Genomic DNA, 21,139 nt, shown 5'->3' on the forward strand with positions numbered 1-21,139 from the left:
AATTCCTTGTGTGTGTAAACATACTTGGTAATAAAGCTCTTCTGATTCTGATTCTGATTAACTAAGGTTAACTAATGAGGTCTTTTTGTAAAGTGATACCTATTGGTCTTTATAGTTCTTTTGCACTTTAATCTGTGTAAAACTTTTAACTTTATACATTTTTCTGTATTGCTTTATTGCATTTAAATGTTCAGTTATTTTTGTTATAAGAAAAATGTTATTAAACCTGTTATACTGTATTATGACAGCACTTTTTTAAACTAAATTTCAATATCGTGATAATACCGCATACCCTGATAAAAGCATTAGCACTTAATCGCAACATGAAAATTTGATACCGACATATCCCTAAGCCCTACTATATCATATGTTATAAATATAAACACAGTCTTTTTACTGCAGTATATGTTTCTTCTGTGTGCAGTTTGCATTTGTTTTGAAAAAAAGGAGTTACATTTTGGACCTTTTATAGTGTGGGTGGCATGAGTTTTAAAAATCGATCAGTGGTATATCTATGGTTATGGCCATACATGATTTTGACGCTCTTTATTATCACGTGACAGCTGTAGCCCCGCCTCCGTTTTACAAGTGAACCGATCATCTCTTCTTCTTTACTATAACATAAAATAAACATGAATGAACATCAGAAAGGTACGTTGAAAGAAACAGTACAGCTTACCGAAATATATCACGTCTCGTGTCTCTTTAGCTGTTTTAACGGCAGAAAGACGTCAATAAAACAGCCTGTAAACAATGTCATGTAATGTTGTTTTTCCTCAGGAAACCCATTCAATCTCTTACTAGCTCGTTAGTTAGTTAGAAAATATAACTATACAGAGGAACATTTTACTAAATATATGCACTATATTATATTTTACATACATTATATTATATTTTAAGGTAGCCTGTTAGTGATATCTCATTACATATTTGAATAAATCTGTGAAAACAAGTTTGTGTGACAGCCACAGTTTTAACGTTATATATTTAAATAACGGATTGGAGTAGACGCATGGTTATATCATTGCTATAATATAATATAGCAACAAAATAAACTGAATAGTTTACATATAGGATTTAGTTATGAGATATCCAAATGAATCAATATTAATTAAGAATTTAAAATGATTTGTGAAGTCTGTGGCAAAACCCAGCCCTAATGAATAATAATGAAAGTGTTGCTTTCTTACCTTTGCATAGTTACCAAGACAGTAGACTGTACCACTAATTGATAATGTTTGTATGTGCAGCTGTGTATTCATACACACTGATATCTGTTGTCCACTTATATGCTAGGCAGAAGATGCTGGAAATTCAAGGTATTAAAAACTATTTGTCAGTGTCAGACAACAGACAGGCTCTGAGACCTGCACTGCCTAGCAGCCAATGAGAATCCAGATAATGTTACCATCAGTGACCGACCATGGAAGCATGCTGATGAAGACCTTTGAGTACATACTTCTTATGTGAGTATTTGGACTTCCTCTTTTTAATCTCTCTCGCGAACACATGTGAATACCACTTCCTCTCACAGGTTTCTCTGTATTTTCTGTCTCTTTCACCCCCTTCCGTCTTGAACGCTATTTTTCCGTGCTCAGGTCGTAATACAGAGGCCAGATTAGCTCCTGTAGGCTTTGATGCACCATAAAGTCAGCTCTGAGATCGGTGTAACAAAAGAAAAAAAAAAAACATGCACACAAACTCACTCTCCTGAACAATCAATGGCTCTTTATATTTATCTGAGGGGGTCCTGATAGTGTCTGAAGCATCACAGCTTTCTCCAGCACTCATCTTTGATAGGTTTTGACACATTTTCTCACTGTTCTCTGATCCCAGTCAATTAAGTAGACTCGTCTGAGCAGCATCACAGAGAGACCGGCTGTTGCTTTGACAAATGCACCATAAATTCAGCCATGCATCAATTTTCCTGGAAATAAAAATCAATTAGTCGTCATTCTACATAAATATTTCAATTGTACGGACATAACGAGATTGAGTGCACTTATGCAAATTAATTGATTTAAAATATTATGTAAAATATAGATTGGGGAATACAAGGACTTAATCATCTTTACCATTATAGGCATATCCGTCTCTTACTAGAAAAGCAGCATTAATTCATCCTTAACTGGTATGGAAGTAACAAAAATAATAATGATGTAGATTATTAAAATGTGCCACTTTTTTATTATTAAAGTCAGGAAAGTAACCTTATAATAAATTAATGATTTAATAATAATCTATGGCTGCAACTAAAGATTGTCTTTATAATCAATGAATCCGTTGATTATTTCTTTGATTAATCGAATGGAAATAAATAATAATTATTAGAAATGAATGATTTTAATAAAATCAGTTAATTGTAAGCCATTAAAAAAAAAAACTATTCAATATCTTACTTAATGTTGTCCTTCCAATGTGTTACATTGTATATATATATATATGTGTATATATATGTATATATATATATATATATATATATATATATATGTATGTATATATATGTATATGTATTTAAATATATTTATTTATAATATAAATTATATGAATACAAACATAGACATGTTAATATATGTAAATATTTTCAGTATATATGTATGTGTGTGTATGTATACATAATAAATATACACAGAACACACATATATTATGCAAACAAAAACTTGTTATATGTATATAACATATAATAACATATACTGTATAGAATAATCACCGTAACTATAATTACGCCTAACTAGTGAATCTTTAGTATTATCATTGTCCAACTTTTCATGTATATGACCTATAATATATATTTATAATAATTATAATAATTGTTAATATTTATTTAGTATAATTTATATTGTAAATAATTATTATAAATATATAATCATCACAAATAAATAATTATGAATAAATAATTATAAATTATATAAATGTCGATATTAAACAAATCAGCACAGTTGAACATCCTAAGAGCCATTGGGCCATTGTTTCCTTTTGTGAACAGTGTTTAACATTGCAGCATAAGTAATATACTAAATGTATATTTATATTTAGTATGTAGTATATAGTATAGTTTTTATATATATGGCAAATTGGGATGTGTAATCAGAGGACTATTCGAGGTCTTTGGACCATTCTGAGACTGTTTTTGTGGCCCCGGGGGACGGCAGAGAGCATGGCAGCTAAGGCCATTAGCAATTAGCATGGATATCTTATGGGGAAAAAGGTTCAGAAATGACCCACAGAGTAGGCAAAAGGAGAAAGGGAGGGAGAGGGGCTCGAGTGCTTTTTCTTGTTTCTCCTCCTGTGTGGCCGAGAGGGAGTAAGGCGATCCCAAACACACACACACGCATACGGTACACACACATTGACACGCGCACACACTCTCCAGGTCCCTTCACATATGCTCTTTGGCATGAAGAACTGCCCTGGGAGTCCCTGTTTCATTAGTGTAATTAACTGTGAGAGAAAGAGTGCGGAAAAAGAGAGTGCGGCACTTTACATGGCTTCTATTATGATATTATTTTCTATTTGAGAAAAAAATAACTAAAGAGTATCACTGTTTAATTGATTTGTACTGGCACCAGCAAATGTGGACAAAAACAATAACAAATCTTTAAAATAAAAATATAAAAGTAAAAGATTCAATGTAAAATCTCTACTGTTCAAAAGTTTGGTAAGATGCTTTTAAAATAAGTCTCGTTTGCTCACCATGGCTTTATTTATTTAAAAATAAAGTAAAAACTGTAAAAAAAAAAAAATACTATTCCAAATAACAGTTTTGTATTTTAATAGATTTAAAAATTCTGTGATGGTAAAGCCTTTACTCCAGAGATCATTCTAATATGCTGATTTAGTTTTTAAAAGAAGCATTTCTTATTATTATCACTGTTGAAAACAGTTGGGCTGCTTAATATTTTGTGCTGCTTAATACTTTCATGAATACAAAGTTCACAGGAACAATTTGTGTGTCCTTGCTAAATAAAATTAATTTCTTTCAAAGAATCTTTTGGACATTAGTGTGTTTTTTAAAAATTATTATAAAATTAAAAATGAGCGACCACCTAGCAACTACCAACCTTTTAGACACTACCAATAGCAACACCCTGGCATCCACCCCTAGATTCATGGTGAAAACAAAAGCTTTCTTCAGAAAATGTTGAAATCTGGTTAGAACTTGTGGAAAAATTCCCATTCTTTTTCTTGTAATTTTTCCTTCTGTTTTATTGTGCCCTCTCTTCTCCAGCAGCCCGTGGTGAAAATTACATTCTATTGCATCCTCTCAGGCCTGTCCCCCATCTCTCTCTCTCTCTCTCTCTCTCTGTCACTCACTCACTCTCCCTCGGCCTCTCACAGCTCTCATTCAGTCAACAGACTGTAAAGAATAAATAATAAAAAAGTATTGATTATTTTGATGACTTCACAATTCAATTAGGTATTAATTTTGCCCTCCACTGGACCTATCAGGCAGCTCAAAGGGGAGAAAAGGGACGGGAGGAGGGATGGATGGATGGATGTTGTGCCTTAAATGAATGCAGCATTAGAAGCTGCCTCGTTCAGCACCGTTCCGAAATAGAGGGGCACATCGGTGAGTCGCTTGTGCATAAGTGCATTGAGAAAAACTCCAGTGAAGCGATGACAAGAGACATTGTTGCAAAGCGTAGAGCATTGACCAAGCGGACCGCACCGCGAATGACAGCTTAAACTCTTCCTATTGATTAACATTTTCATAGATTATCATGTGTCATATCAAACTCTCATGCACTCCATCTGATAAGCACATTAACAGAGGCCCCACGGGCTGCTGTTCATCGACCACCCCGAGGACGAAGAGAGGTGGGGCGGAATCAGGGGGGGGCAGATGCCCCGTGACGGCGCTTGATCCGAATGGATCACCTGGCCCCCATCTCGGACTCATTTGGGCAGAAACGACTCTATAAATAAGGGAGCATAAACAGAGAAAAGCAGCTTTTTTGCCCTCCCTATGTGTACACATTTGTTTGTGTGTCTCACCATCAGAAGGGGTGGGGGAGGTACTTCTGAATCGCACGAGAGAGAGAGAGAGAGAGAGAGAGAGTGGAGGTGACATCTCGAGCAAATCTCCAGAGGCAATCCCAGGCTCACACCAGCAGTGCTCACTTGATGTATCTGCGTTATCCACACTGGTTTTTGGGCTTTGTGACAAGCATGCACTGACTGATCTCACATAACTCTCTGGCATGCTCTAACTGCTCGTGGATTTTAGCAAAGTTAGATTTGTGGAGCATAAAAATTCTGATATTTTTTCTCTTTAATCTGGAAGCACCCTTCTGGTAAGTTTCTTGTTATGTAACTTTTTCTTGCTTCTGTTTATTTAATTTAATTTATTTAAAAAACGTATTTATTTATTGAACTAATTTTTTCATTTGTTTACTAATTATTTAGTTAACTTTATTGTATTTAAATCATACAGAAAGTGTAAGTAATAATTCTTCATAAGAACTCTAAAATTAATACTTTAAAATAAAACAATCGTGCTAATTGTTATCATGCTGCTGATTCTGTCTCTTATTGTTTTATTTAAAGCATTAATTCTAGAGTATATATATTAGAGAAAAAATCAGCTGCACTTCATTGAGAATGTAATGGCCCACTTCATTCAACTTTGATTTACATATTCTCTCAATACTCATGCTGAATGTTCTCATCCAATCAGATGTGATGACCCAAAGAGCAGTTTTTTAGTATTTAAAGTATTAATACTTTATAATATATATGAAAATGAGTCATTTGACAAGTGGAGCATTTTTAACCAAAATCTTTTCAAATTTCTGCCATCCACAAGAGCTCTTCAGCACTACAACCAGCAGCAACAGCCATCAGAAAAGAGAGAGACAGAGAGAGAGCAAGCACCATAGAGAGTGTTAGAAGAGGTGGTGAGTTTCAGAAAGCAAAGAGAGAGAGAGAGAGAGAGAGAAAGCGAGGAAATGAATCACCAGGAAAAAAAACTCTGCGTGCCGATATGAACGTCTGCGAGCAGCGGGATGACGACAAAGTGGCCAGCCCGGACAGCGAGCTCAACGAGGAGCCCTTGCTGCTGTCAGCTGACACAGACTCGGAGGAGAAGATGTATGGTAAGTCCAGCCTTCATCCTCCTCGTTATTGTGCGTGACACCAGGGGTCATGCGCAGGGGAACTTAACACCGGCGAGAGTGTGTTTGTTTGTTTGTGTTTGCGAGATGCTGTGGTAGAAAGTGCTGGAGCGGAGCAGGTAAAAGTTGTGGTTCAGTTGTAGGTGGATCTGGGGTCATAAGATTGGAGATTGACGATATATGTGTTTCTCTTACTAGTTTTAAATGCTGAGTGACCTCAAATTATGTCTCTGTGAATGCAATATATTCATATGTATTCCTTAGAGATAAGTTGGCTTTTTATAGACTGTAAAAGTTCTTCTCTAAGGTTACCCTGTGCATTTCAAAATGCATTTTTGCTGCTAATCTATCAAATTTCTACTGTGGAAAGCTTGTGGAGGAAGTGTCCTTTTCCTGTGACGCTTGGTGGGGTGCAGCCATGCGGTATGTGGGGACCAGTTTTTTTGTTGGTGTTCATAAAGCAGAAAAATGTGACAGAATCTGGGGCAAATAGGCAACAGGAGACATATAATGTACACACACACACACACTCGCACACACTCATCTGTCATACAGGGTGACATTTCTTCACATTTGAGATCTCCTCGGCTTAGGCTGAAGATAAAATGAGAGAAAGTGAAGAGGCCTGAGGGAGAGAAATGTGATTGTTGTGACTCCACGGCCTCATGGGGAGTTCAGATCAGACTGAAATGTATATTCTTGATGAGGAGCAGCATATACCCTGAATCTCTTTAAAAGACACTTGATGTTGTTGTTGTAATAATAATAAAACAACAGTCAATATTATTATTATCATTATTTATTTTTATTATTCTTTATTTATTATTCTAATTTCTTATTAATATGATTTTTTACTTTCTAAAATAACAGCTATTTTAAAAGTTAAATTGTATGTGTGTGTGTGTGTGTGTGTATATATATATATATATATATATATATATATTAGACAATTTTATATTAATGTTCATTATTATAATTATGAAAAGTTCTGTTTCAGTGATTTCAAGTTTAATATTGTTAATATTCCAGAATGCTAAATGAAGTTTAATTGAAAAACATTTTAAAATTCTTTTGATCATTAAACAGGCTCTTTAATTATGCTTTATCTTTGTGAGTACAGAGCATACTTTATCGAATTTTGGCATATTTGATGAGCACTGACACAAAATATATTTAAAAATCTTAAAATGTTGGAATTAATTAACATCCTTAAATAGTGTGTTCTTCTGTGTAATGTTAAAATTTGATGTTCCTTGCAGTCAGAATGATTGCTTTGACCTTGTTTAATGGGAAAAAAGCCTAGAAATCCTTAAACTGCTCAGCAGTGATATACAGTAGTGTGCGAAAAGACAGGTTTCAAACCATTTGGATTCAGTGTGCATTGACGGACTGTTTGCTATGGATGTCAAATTTGCAACATTAATGATATACTTTAAGACTTGTGTAACTTTGCCGCTGGCTTCGTTCAGACAGAATTTCATTTTTCAATTTGAATAGAAGTCAGAAACACATAAGCCATGTTTCAGAACCAACCTGCAATTTTCTCAGCTCAAATTCCTGCTATTGAGTTTATAGACTCCAAACATCACTTTTACATCTATTTTTCACCTGTGATTTATGTTCTATAGTGCCACACAGCACATAGACATTTTATAACTTTTTGTTTTTCTTGCATGTTCTTTTCTGCTTTATAATCTTCTTCCTTACAAAAAAATCTTATTTGCTGTTGTGCTTATATATTTCATTTTATGTGCATAATACTGAATTCAGAACAATTTATTCTTATTGAAGAATTCACTTTTTTGACCGAACAAAGAAGCACAAGTGCGAACATGCACACAACACACCACCTCTAATAAATTTGTAATATGTTTTTTATTAGAAAATTACATTAATAAAAGAGAGTCAACATGCTCTCAGAGATGCAGTACAATATCTCAAATAAATTTAAAAGAGCACATGCATAAAAAGGAGTGAAGAATAACCTCTTTATTGAAAATCCAGCCTAATAAAGTGACCTCCTCAGAACACTTAAATGCTTTAGAAGTGTTTGCACCCAACCTCGAACATGTCTGCTGTTATTTGCATTCATTCCTGTAATTACCAGCAATTTATCTCATAAATATTTCTAAAGCTTATTATTTCAGTTGATACGGTGCAAAGTCAGGCTGGATTCTGTGCTTCAGGTTTGATATTCAGTAGCTGTGACTGCATCTTCCTCTTGTCTGTGTTCATAGTTAGACTGACTGATGCCCGTAGGGAGCTTTTCTATTGCTCTCTATGTTAGAACTAACAGCATTACATTAATGATAATAGATTCTGATCCCCTGCCACTTACCTGATCATAATAAACATTTAATGCTGTCAAAGGACTTTTTATATCTACAATAAAATCTATACAATTAATTTTTTAGAAATGTATGAAATATACATGCTTTTTTATTCACCACGTTTTAGAATATCTCCTCTGTGTATGTTAATGCAGAAGTATCAGATTTTCATTTTCGTTACATTATTTGTTTCAAAAATAATTAACAGGTTTAAATGATTCATATTTTCCGAGGTCATAATGATGAATTATGAAGCATTATTGCTGAATTTACATTGTTTTTTCATTCTGTAATAACCTTGCTTTTGATGAACTGACTCAGGTACTCTGTCCTCATTACAGTCCGGTTTGAGCTATCACAGAAGCTATGTTACATTAGACATTAAAAGAACAGAATAAAGAGTATTGCTTGGTGTTTTGAGATGAATTATACATCAAACATCAGCTACCCCCTTATGTGCAGCAAACGCACATAACAAGAGTGTATGTGTGTGTATGCGAGGGGCGCATAGTTTAGAACGCGGTAGATTGAATGTTTGGAGAGAATGGATTTGGGAGCGGGACTGCGGGCGGGCGGGCGCAGTGTAGGCTGTCACCACGGTGATGGTGTGTCACCACGGCGGGTCTTTTTGCTGATTTGATTTTGGGTGTTGGCAAGGGGGGCGTTTGTGTCTGATCCCCGTCCGAACCTCTCTGTCAGGCCCTGATCAGTCTTGTGGTTCCCGCTGTCAGTCTGATGAATTTTTTAGAATATCCCAAGGCAAGAAAAGCCCAGTTACTGTTTCATAATGCCAGTGTTACAATTTTCTTTAATAAGCATCAAACCTGCTTTTGTTTGCTTGTTGCTTTTTCTCTTTACGCTCAGCTTTTACTGCTCATTGTCTATCTGTCAATCAGTTTTTTTTTTGTTGTAAAATCTCACTTTTTTTGCACGCTTTCACAAACACATGCGAACACACACACAGTTTTGATGTAGGCGCATTGTTTTTCAGACCTTTTTTTGTTGAATCGATACATTTCTCATTTTTTAGCATGTGGTCAGACTTGGTTTAACATTATTAAAAAAAGATTGGCTTTTCTTTTTAAGGCCACCAAATGGAGCATCCCTGCTCTTTTCTTGCCCTATGAGAGATACACCAGGTACGGGCCGTGGGCAGTGCCAAGGGGCTGCTCGGGGCAAATGGGCACGGCTGAATCTGTCCTTGGGCACTGTTGCCTATCAGAGAAATGTCTGAAAGGTCACTGTACTTTGGTTACAGAAAGAATTGAAATTGAAAGATGTGAACTAACAGGGGGAAAAAAAGATGTGAAATAATAGGAAAAAGAAGTGCAGGTTATGATATTTTGTGTTTTTCTTTTGTATTTGAAATTTTTTTGCACTAATTTTATTTAACTTTTTGATTTGTTAAATGTTCCTTGTTAAATATTGCCATAATAAATAAATATATATGCTTAATTTGTTAAATATGTAACTCTTTTTAGAATATTTTCTTATAATGAAAGCTAAGACACAACTTTTGAAATAATTAAAACCATAAACACATTAAAAGATTCAATTATTAGAATCAATTATTTGTGAAATATGCAACTCTGTTTTTGACATCAAATGCCATTATTTTAATATATATTATGAAAGCAAAGAAAACACATTTGAAATAATTAAAACAATTTAAAAATAGCACAGTTAAGTAGAATTAATCTGAACCATATTGTATGCTATAAGTTAAAAATGCACTAAACTTGATGCATTTACTTGGACTATTTAGTTTAAACTTGGTTGATTTATATTATCTGCGTCTATATTCTAAATGCTTATAATCTGAATTTAAAGCTTCATATTGAACATTCAAGAGGCAGTATTTTTCCCATCAGCTGGGTAAGAGGATTTATACTGAAGTGATTTCTTTTCTACGGCTAGACATTGTTTGATTAAATCATCTTCTGCTGCCCTCAAAGGAGGTTCTGTATGTTTAAAGGTCACAGAAGTGCAATACATATGGCTAGCGACTCAATTGATGCTCAACAAATTGATACGCGGCATTGAGTGAGCTTTTGCATCCCCTGTTTGAAAAGATCTGACCAAGAGGATGAGGAAATTAAAAGACTTCTTTTCATCTCTTTCCTAGGTTGATTTTCAACACTGATTGAGTGTAGGTGATGATAACAAGAACTTCGCCTAAATGTTTTTCAATGGAAAATTCAGCATAAAAGGCCACATCAAAGAATCACTTGTGCATGTATGGACAAATGTGCAGTCTAATTTCTGCACAAACGCATACGTGTAACAGCCGACAAAAGACCGGCCTTGACATTTGCTTTCAAAAGTTGAAGGGGGATGGGGGGATTCTACAGGAGTATGAAGGGCCGCAGAGAGAGATCGAGAATATGATGGGCCTCGCTTTGTGCGACGTGGATAGAACATTCTGTGGGTTTTGTCAATCTTTAGGGAAAGATGTTAACTCTTCGTCGAAGCTCCCAAAGAAAGCATGATGAGAGTTTGTTGTGAGGACAGTGGAGAGAGTGAAATATATATAGATGATTGAAAAAAAAATTTGTAATGTGGTGGACTATAGATTTGAACAGAATGCCACTGAATTTCCTCGAAAGTAAGCTTTGTTTTATACTTTTAAAGGTTGCTGATAAAAGAAAAGTGTTTTAGAATCTAAATCTCATATTTTGTTTTACCTTGAAACATTGTCTACTCACTCCAACAATGTATAAAAAAGTAAAATGCGTTTTAAATGGTTAGAAAATGTTTAAGACCCAGCTGCTTTTATTCAAAAAGCGCTTACAAATCCTGGACCGATTCATCAGGCCTGCTTGGATGGTGTTTATGATAAAAGAGGCTGATTAGTTCTCAACCGCGTGTTTATACTGTCTGCTTTAAACCTTTTTTGTGTCGTTCGGAACAAGATTGACTAAATTTAAGGCCGTCGACTTCAGAATAACATCTTTCTCCATCTTCCTCTCACTTTCAACTCCCGATGTTTTTCGACCTCCCCCGCCTTTTAAAAAGCTAATTTCTCCAGGTTTCACTCCAGCTATCACACGCAAACATCCCCAACAACCCCGTCCCTATTTATTATCAGGTACATTAGCTGCAAAAGTAGTGGTTAGGAGGCCAAACTCCTGTTTTTGTTCGCTCATACTCGCAAAATAGGAGATGGCTTGTGTGTGTGTGTGTGTGTGTGTGTGTACAGTGTCTGTCTACTCTTTTCTAAGAGACCCGCCTCCTCTCCAGCATCCCAAGACAAGATAATAAGGCACTCGGAGGCACAATCCGGCATTATATTCAGTCACCAAAGCCTCGTCTCTTGTCAGTTTGCATTTTATTCGGGCCCAGGATGTGACGCTTCTATCATCAGCCTGTCAGGAGGAGAGGACCAGAGAGAGACAGGGCCACTCATTTCATACACTTAACGTCCACGCCAAATGGCCAGCACTTATACCGATTCTGCCAAAATGGAGGACACGTTCCAGCCCAGGGGTCACCTTCAGCTGAGAGAACGGGAGGGAAAAAAAAGGCACGAAAAGATAAAAGAAATGTGTATTGATTTGTGTAATTGAGGGGAGTTTGAGAGGAAAATGTATCTGCTGTAGACAAGAGAAGAGGGAGAAGGTTTATGACTCAATGCACTGTTCTTTAAGAGGAGAACGTACCGTTCAAGTGGAACGCGCAACTTTGAGTCTGGAAATTGTATTTTGAGCTGAGAAGATGTGTTTTGACAACCAATTGTCATTCAAAGTAATGCGGAGCATTTAAAAGTCAGCCCTGAGCCATAAATTAGTGTGTTTTAAAGGAACCCTCCACTATTTTTGAAAATAGGCTAATTTTCCAACTCCCCTAGAGTAAAACAGTTGTTTTACCGTTTTCAAATCTATTCAGCCGATCTCCGGGTCTGGCGGTAGCACTTTTAGCTGTAGCTTAGCATAGATCATTGAATATGATTAGACCGTTAGCATCTCGCTCAAAAATGACCAAAGAGTTTCTATATTTTTCCTATTTAAAACTTGACTCTTCTGTAGTTACATCATGTACTAAGACTGACGGAAAATGAAAAGTTGCAATTTTCTAGGCCGATATGGCTAGGAACTATACTCTCATTCCGGCGTAATAATCAAGGAACTTTGCTGCCGTACCATGGGTGCAGCAGGCGCAATGATATTACGCATCGCCTGAAAATAGTCCCCAGCGAGGTAACTTCCAATAAGCCTATTTATTAAGCCTATATAAAACTCAACTGTTTAACTCTAGGGGAGTTGGAAAATTAGCCTATTTTCAAAAATAGTGGAGTGTTCCTTTAAGGTCAAGTAACCTTTATTTCTGTTGAGCCTTATACAAAATTTTTCAAAGCAGCTTCACAGAAATAATCAGGAAAATGAAAGATGCAAGCTTCAAATATGATGCAAAACCTAGTTAGTTCAGGGTTAATTCAGTTCAGTTCAATAACTGTGTAAAGCTATTCAATTATGAAATGAGCTCAATTCAGCTGTAAGCAGCTCTACAGAAGGCAATAGTGTCATTATTCAGCTCAAGTCAGTTCAGCGTTGATTCAATTCAGTTCAATAACAGTGTAGAAGTTGCAAAATTAATCAATTATGAAACAAATTTGATTCAGCTATAAAGCAGCTCTCCAGAAGACAATAGTGTTTTAATGGCTAGCCACAAGCAAAACACATTAGTTGCTTGTTCTGGTCCTTTTTCGACCTCGTTTGGGCACGTATATGCGCACGCACATTCACATTAGCTTCTTTTGCTCCCTCTAAGGCCTCCCAAATAAAAAAACACACACTTTATGTTTGTGTAATCAGCTTAGCTGAAAATAGGGAGGAGGGGGTTTGGTGCTAATGCAAAAGGGCCTTGATGTGCCTCACTCAGGTTAAGTAATAAAGTGACAGACACAGTCTTTTAAATGAGGCTGTCCCTCTTTAAATAGAGCGCACTAGCCCCGAGTGCCTCTCCTCAGGAGTTAGATCTCATTATAGGGCAGGCTCAGGCCTTTAGTTGGCTGCTTTGAGCTGGGATCTGCCCCCATCTCCCTAATGCATGCCTACCAAGCATGTGTAATCCACTCGCTAATGCGTCTGTACCGCCAGCGGCTACAGATAAGATGCTATTCAAGCAGGGGGGAGGGGGGTTGCAGGGGTTGGGCAGGAGCGGTCCTGGGTCCGCTTTTGTTTTAGAAACATGCTGCTGGTAGGGTCAGCGAGGATAGGGGAAATTAATTGGCACTTCCATCTCAAGTTTGTAATGGATGGAGGAAGGCATTTTCTGCTCAATAGGACAGAAGTCTGTTATTGAAGATATTTTGGGTTGTTCCACAAGTATTCGCTGATTGAAGTGAATGTTTCTCGTGTCGTGTTAATCTCCAAACTGCCTCGCAGCATCTTAAAGAGATACTTTCATATATGTGCAAATATAATACAAAACTTTGTCACATAAAGCTGAAATGATCCCCTTCGATCATTTATGGTGAAAATGTACATGCTATGTAGAAATGATTTACATCAGAGATTGGATGCTGGTTTCCAGTGTAAGATGTTGGTACCGGTAGGTCAACATCTTACAATCCTCTGGTCAACCAGCTTCATCAGCCGTAATAAGAATTTCCCCCCCACTTTTTTTTCTTTCTGGCCAGTTATAGTAGAACCATTGATGTACAGAATGATGAATTTATGAATTTTATTTTTAGACAATGTATTTTTACAGTATATGTTGCTTAAATATTTTTATTTACAATGTATTTAAAATTTTTCATAATTAATAAAAAAACATCTTTAGAAAAAGAAAATGTAAAAAAATTCTGGAAATGAAACCGCTGTAATGTAACTTCATGAATTCATAATCATACTTATTCTGAAAAACAATGGTAGCTTACCTGAAAAGCTCAGAGAAAGTGGGCTGTCTTTGTTATTATTCCTTGATCAGAAAGACCATGTTGTTTGACAGGGTTGTTGCTGGTTATGCTGGTCCACTGGCACCAAAACCAGTATCGAACCTTACTCAGACCACCTTGTACACTACCGTTCAAAAGTTTGGGGTCTGTAAGATTTGTAATGTTTTGGAAAAAAGTCACTTATGCTCACCATAATTATGCTGCTAATTGCACCGTTTTTTGAAGTAAAAAAAAAAAAAAGAGGGAAAAAAAAGCAAATCAATGTGTAATTTACATTTAAAAACTGTAAATTGATATACCCAGAATTCCCTGTGTGACACTCCACATTTGGAAGTATTTTGTATAAATAATCATGTTTCTTCTTTTGTTATCAGTTATGTACATTTGGGTTTTATGTTACATCTGTTGTTTAATGAATGTCTATTGCATTATTTGTGGTGAAGCTACTTATGATGAATTTGTTGTATGAAAAAAAATATAGATTTTTTTTTTTTTTACAGTGGATTTGTTTTTCAGGATTCTTTGATGAAAAATTTGTTAAAAAGAATAGAATTAGAAATTGAATTTTTAATTTTGATCAATTTAATACATCCACTCTAAAAAAAGAAAAAAACTTCAAGAAAAATATATAAAAAAAACCTACTGACCCCAAACTTTTAAATGGTTGTGTAAATTCATATTTCATCAAAATAGAAAAGACCATTTCCTTTATTATTCTAAATGTAAAAAAGAATGCAGTATTTACAAACAGTAGAACAAGACCTGTTCTCCACTGAGAAATGGATGAATGTTCGCTCACAAACATTCGCGAAACAAATTCTCCACCGTCACTCTGCATGTTGCTTCCATCACGTGGGATAATTGAAGCCGTCAACTAATCATACGGGCAGAGAGGGTGGTCATCGCTGGATGAAAAATGACAATCTTGTGTTTGTCTGGTGCGATGCGAGGCGCAGTAACTAGAGTCTGGATGTCCTTCACAGACCCTTTATTATTTATGATGGAGTCTCTTTGAGCACTGACCAGTACTAATGCATAACCCCCTGTCCTTCTGCCTTATACCATCCCTTTGAAACCAAAGATTGAGGAGATGAGAGCCAGGAAAGACTGTGTGTATATGAGGGGGTAGAGGAATGCGACTGTTTGCGTCCGACAATCCACAGAAGTTATAATGTGATTTTTTTTTTCAAGGCATCCTTCCTGTTATATTTAAAGATGTGGAACAGAAACTCAGGGTGTTGCTCTTCTAACAGAATGGAGTTCTAGAGCTTCAAAGCTCCAGACTTTCCCCGCAACCTTGATTTTGTGCGAAGACAGGTTGGAGGATGACCTTGCGTATGGAGTTGGAGAGATTCGCCACGCTCACGCTCCGATTGCTTGTGTTTATGATGATGTCTATTGATGCTGCCGAGTGACCTGGGAGAGAATGAGATGACTGCTTAGAAAGAGATGAGAGATTCCAAAATAAACGTGAGGGGAGGAAGTGTGAGACCGTAAAAGGCAATTGAGGTTTACAATATTGTTTGAACATGAACATTTATTTAGATGTTCCATTCAGATAAAGAAATACACTGCCTCACTCTCTTGTGTATTTTACAGGATTAGTTCAACCAGAAAGGAAAATTACTCACTTTCATGTCTTTCGAAACCTGTATGACTTACTTTCTTCTGTAGGACACAAAAGGTTATGTTTGGAAGGGTGTTTATGCTGCTCTTTTCCAGTAAATCGTGAGCAAGATTTTCAAGGTATAGTGACTTTAAGAGACGGTTCACCAAAAAAAGAAAATTCCATTGTTATTTACTTACCTTCATGTCGTAATTTCTTTTGTCCGTAGAAGACAAAAGAAGATATTTTGAGAAATGCCTGTGTTTGTTGTCCATGAAATGAAAGTCAGTGGTAACCAAAAAAATTTGCAATGACATGAGGTTGAGTAAATTACCAATTTTTAGGAGAATTAATGATTTCTGATTAATGATTAATGAAACTTCAATGGTACACAACAGTTTGAAAGTTTGGGGTTAAAGTAAAAACAATTTAAAACCGTTTTCTATTTGAATTTTTTTTTTTTTTAAGTAATTTATTCCTGTGATGGCAAAACTGAAAATTTTCAGCAGCCATTACTTCAGCTTTCAGAAATCATAACATGCTGATTTGGTTTTTAAAGTGCCCCTATTATGGATTTTTGAAAATTACCTTTCATGCAGTGTGTAACACAGCTCTAAGTGAATGAAAACATCCTGCAAAGTTTTAAATCTGAAAGTGCACCGTGTATAAAGTTATTGTCTCTCAAAAGAAAGAGCCGACTCTGAATCATTTAAACGAGTCATTTTTAAAACGAATCCCAAGCCGTTGACGTTAACATGAAACATTAGCATATTGCCCTCCAACTTGTTGGTCTTTTCGCTTTGGTCTGAATGAAAGTGCAAATTCATTTTTTGCCACTAGGTGCAGCTTTTGGAGCGGTAAAAATAGCGGTTTCCCCGGTAACGCTGTACACAAAGCAGCACTGTGCTCACAAACGCTGCTTTATCAGGCATTACAGGCATGATGAAATGAAAATGAGACCAATTGGACCAATTACCGCAGATTAGCGTCACGCAAAGGAGGGTTTTGGAAAAATTAATTGTTGAGCGAATCATTTGGGAGTCATTGAGCAAGTAAGGTAAAAATAGAAACATTTCTTGTTGTTATTATCAATGTTTAAAACAATGCTCCTTAATATTTTTGTGGAATAAGTGATGGATGTTTTTCAGGATTCTATGATGAATAGAAAGTCCAAAAGAACAGAATTTATTTGAAATAGATATCTTTTGCTCACATCTTCATTGTAAATCTGTCACATATTTTTTTTTGCATAACTTTTAAGGTAGTGTACACATACATACTGTAGAAGACAGATTCTTTTAGTCTGTCGTATTTGTACATAGATGTGTGTGCAGTGAGGGACGTCTGCGTTAGGGGGAGGGATGGACACACAAGTGTGGCTGTACAGCCTTAGGGTCAGTGGGCGATGTGCTGGCCATGACATGTGGGCATCTGGCGTGTTGCTAACACAGAGCTCACAGAGCTCTTGCTGTCACCCCACAGGCTCCTCTAAACCCCCACTTGCATTTCTACACACGTTATAAACACTGACAGAAATGACACGTTTGCATGTGCAAGAAACGACAAACATGGGAAACTAATATTTGCACTGACCTAAGTAGTATGGGGATGCAAACGTTTTGAGGTTGCAAGCAAAATTACGGAAAAAATGTGGAAAAAATAGATTCGGACTGTAATGAGAAGTAGAATATTTTTACTACATTTTTATTCTAGAAAATCAAACAAGATGAACAAAATATTTCATTTTTATTATACAGTAGTTGCGGTTTTTTGTTTCTGCTTTGCTAGTCCGCAAGCTGTGACTTTTGCACTGAAAGGCGAACATGCTGCAAGAATACAGACTACACTCGAGATTACAAGATGAATAAGCTTTTACTTCCAAGTACAAAGACTTTTACAGCTTAACAGTGTGACGGATTTTACTCTGGCAAGTTAAACATAATGAAAAATATGTCCCTCATTTTCTTGCCCTGATCGTGAGTAAATAGCTGTTAATATCCTTATTCACGAAAAGTCAGAGAGCGCTTGTTAAATCGCCACATGAGAGCCGTACACAACACGTATAGAAAAAGAGAACGGGATGCACTCAGAGAGACGGCGAAATAAGGAGACAAAAACGGCGAATAAGCACTCACAAAAACGGCGAAATAAGGAGAGACCTTTCGCCGAAGACAGACAATGTTGGAGGTCAGGAGGCGGAATCCTATTTGCCACAAATATGCTTAAGGTAATTTAGGAAGAGCTCGGCGTCAGTGAAAAGCATGGCGACCCTGGCATTTTTCTGTCTTCGCTCTAAAAGGGTTTGATTTTCTCCAGGCAGGGTTGGCCTCAGATCCTGGCTTTGCAGATGGGCCTAAAAGGATGAGGAGTCATGTGGATGGATCTTTGTCTCTTTCAACCCTGCGGTAATCGAGTTGACATTGCCTGAGGATGAGAGAGAGGAAAGGCTTCTTCAACAGATGTGGCTGTTTGTGTGTTAATGTTCAGATCACGCAAAATCAACACCCTGTCCTTCTTTTTTTCAGGCCTTTCCTTTGCCTTTTTTATCCATCCTTTCTCACAGATGGGTTCTGTGAGTTTCTATCACTCTTTTAATAACATAAATGCCCTTTCCTCTGCCCCCTGCTTTAATTCTGTTTTCTTCTTTTCTCCCTTTTCTCTACTTTTTGTCTTCACCTTGGTTTCTCCCCCCTCTAGCGTTCTCAGCTACATTGATCTATCCCAATGTTTGTATATTTTATATTTTATTTTATATAAAAAAAGCAGTTCTGAACTAACTTCTCTGCTACTGGGAATCCAAAGCTTGCTTTTATTGAGCTTTTGGTGAAAGAGCACCTTCCTGTTTCATTAAGATTTTAGCGTCTTTTGAAGTCTTTGTTCACATGGGAGGTTTAAAATAAGAAGCTATGTACTTTGATATGTCTTATAGATTTATGGGGCTTTACATGAACCTAATTATAAGTACTAGTTATCGACACTGGATCAATTTATATCTTATAGAAACACATTAGGATTTCCCTGCAAATGGAAGACAACAACAATGCTTTTATATTTATCTCTTTATATCTTCGAATGTCAGCTGTCAATTGCATGATCACACTCAATGTGTCTATTTACCTAATTGCGCTATATTTGCAGTAAATAATACATGTAATATTAGTGTACTATAATGTATCCCAAATTCAGTGCACTTGAGTTGATCCTCCATGTGGTTTTTTTTTTGTGTGTGGTTTTTTAAAGGGATGCTTGGAAATTACAGTTATGGCCACTACAAACAAGCTAATAATTATTGTCATGAAGTGGCCGATAAACAATAAATGACTGATAATGACATTTTATATTATTTTGTCTAAAGAAATTAAAAATAAAACACTGAAATAAATTATTTCAGAATGCTACAAGTGAATTTAGACTCCGAAGCGTTAGAATGTACACAGTATGAGAAAATGACATTCATTGTGAGATTTTATTTTTTATTTATTATTATTATTTTTTTTTATAAATTCTTAAATTAAAATAATTTGTTTTAAAAGGTTAACTTTAAGTGAATATTATGGTAAATGTAATTTCAATGTAAAAATAGGGGATCTGAGCATACGCAATTAAATATAATGTATTGGCTGATACAACTGCATAATATAAATCTTTACAGTATAATCGATTTTGTGCATCCTTAATTTTTATATATACTGTGCATGGATTCCACTCACTCAGTAAGTTCAAACCATGCAGGCTACTGTTTGAAATATTTCTCATTACATAATACTTATTTACATGATTTAAATTTATTTCCTTACGATATGCAGTAAGCATTAGACTAGTATTCCATTCCAAACATCGCCTATGTCTGTTTCCCTGCTTTCAACTGCCACATTAACAAAATCAATAACCCAACAATTTGAACACAATTGGTTGATTATTGACAGGATTTAGGGTTGTGTTAAATGTGACCTGTCAGTCATGTGGCCAGGGCTTTAAACTCTCTGTAGCACCAATGCAATCTACTGTCATCCATGGTCTTTAACTTTGATTGATCCTGTTGTCAACAATACATCAGCGGTACTTAAAAATGAAAAGTGTGTTATGTGCCCTAAGCAAAATTATGAATCAAATCATACGCTCTGTGCCAATACAGTTAAATGTGTTTCGAAGAGGTCACTGCATCAGGCTTAATGATTTATATTTACAGTGGCTTCAATCTAAGTCATATTTTAGATCAGAATGGGAAAGATCAATACACCACTAAACATGTCTTTCAGTTGGATTGGTTGGATCAATGGATGATGCAGATAATATCATGTACTCTATTTTGTTATAACTCAACACATTGGCCCATTTCAGTTCATCGTGGCTTTTAGATGGCACAAAAGCAAATGGCACACTTACCGTGTTCTTTGTAATTCAAATTGGATGAACTGCATGATAGTGACTGAGATGATAAATAGATGAAAGCTCACAAAGCGGACACACACGTGCGGGGTTGTTTAAGATCAGGTTTGGGGGTCTGTCGATTCTGAATAGCCTGAAAGAGCATCTCTCACCATCACTGTAGTTATGACATAATGTATTTCCTTTTGAAAGTGTTAAAGCCGCTCCTTTATGGAAGGAAAAATTGATTATAAATGTCTGCGGGGGCGAATGCCAACCTCTAACCGAGCCCTTGACAATGATGGTTTAATTCAGCCGTGTCGATTTAGTGTTGCCATCTGCGAGCAATTCGGCACTAAACGAGATGACAACAAAAACATTGGTCTGGGTAATTTTGCAGACGCTGTCCTTGGTGGATGGGGGGCAATTGGCATTGAAATGCAACATACATGAGATCAATTAATGCCAATTCAGGGCCTGGCAGACCCATCGTGCTGAATACATATTTAAGTGATCAATGGAACTGAAGGTGTTTAATTGATTAATTTGTTTGTATGCTATGTTTATGATAACTTTCATACTTGTGCTACCGTTCAAAAGTTTGGGGTCAGTAAGAATTTTTGACAGTAAAGATGTTAATAAAAAGATTTCTGTGTCAAATAAATGCAATTTTTTAAAAACGTTCTATTCATCAAAGAATCCTGAAAAACAACGCTGTTTCCACAAAAAAATATTAAGCAGCACAACTGTTTTAAACAGAAAATAGTAAGAAATACAAAGAAGATAATAATTGTGAAGTATCATATGACTGAAGACTGGAGTTGAA

The 21,139-nt window shown here is 36.1% G+C and overlaps 1 protein-coding gene across 1 annotated transcript in view; it reads left to right on the top strand.

Moving 5' to 3' along the window:
• The window catches only part of pou6f2 (POU class 6 homeobox 2), a 122,519-nt gene that overhangs the window by 7,498 nt on the left and 93,882 nt on the right, over positions 1–21,139 (top strand). Inside the window, exon 3 of the mRNA XM_016563056.1 lies at positions 5,807–6,095. Within this exon, the coding sequence (XP_016418542.1) occupies positions 5,807–6,095 (289 nt within the window). The remainder of the gene's footprint in view (positions 1–5,806; positions 6,096–21,139) is intronic.

Source organism: Sinocyclocheilus rhinocerous, unplaced genomic scaffold (assembly GCF_001515625.1).
Source record: "Sinocyclocheilus rhinocerous isolate Xijiao unplaced genomic scaffold, SAMN03320098_v1.1 scaffold1762, whole genome shotgun sequence".
NCBI lineage: Eukaryota > Metazoa > Chordata > Actinopteri > Cypriniformes > Cyprinidae > Sinocyclocheilus > Sinocyclocheilus rhinocerous.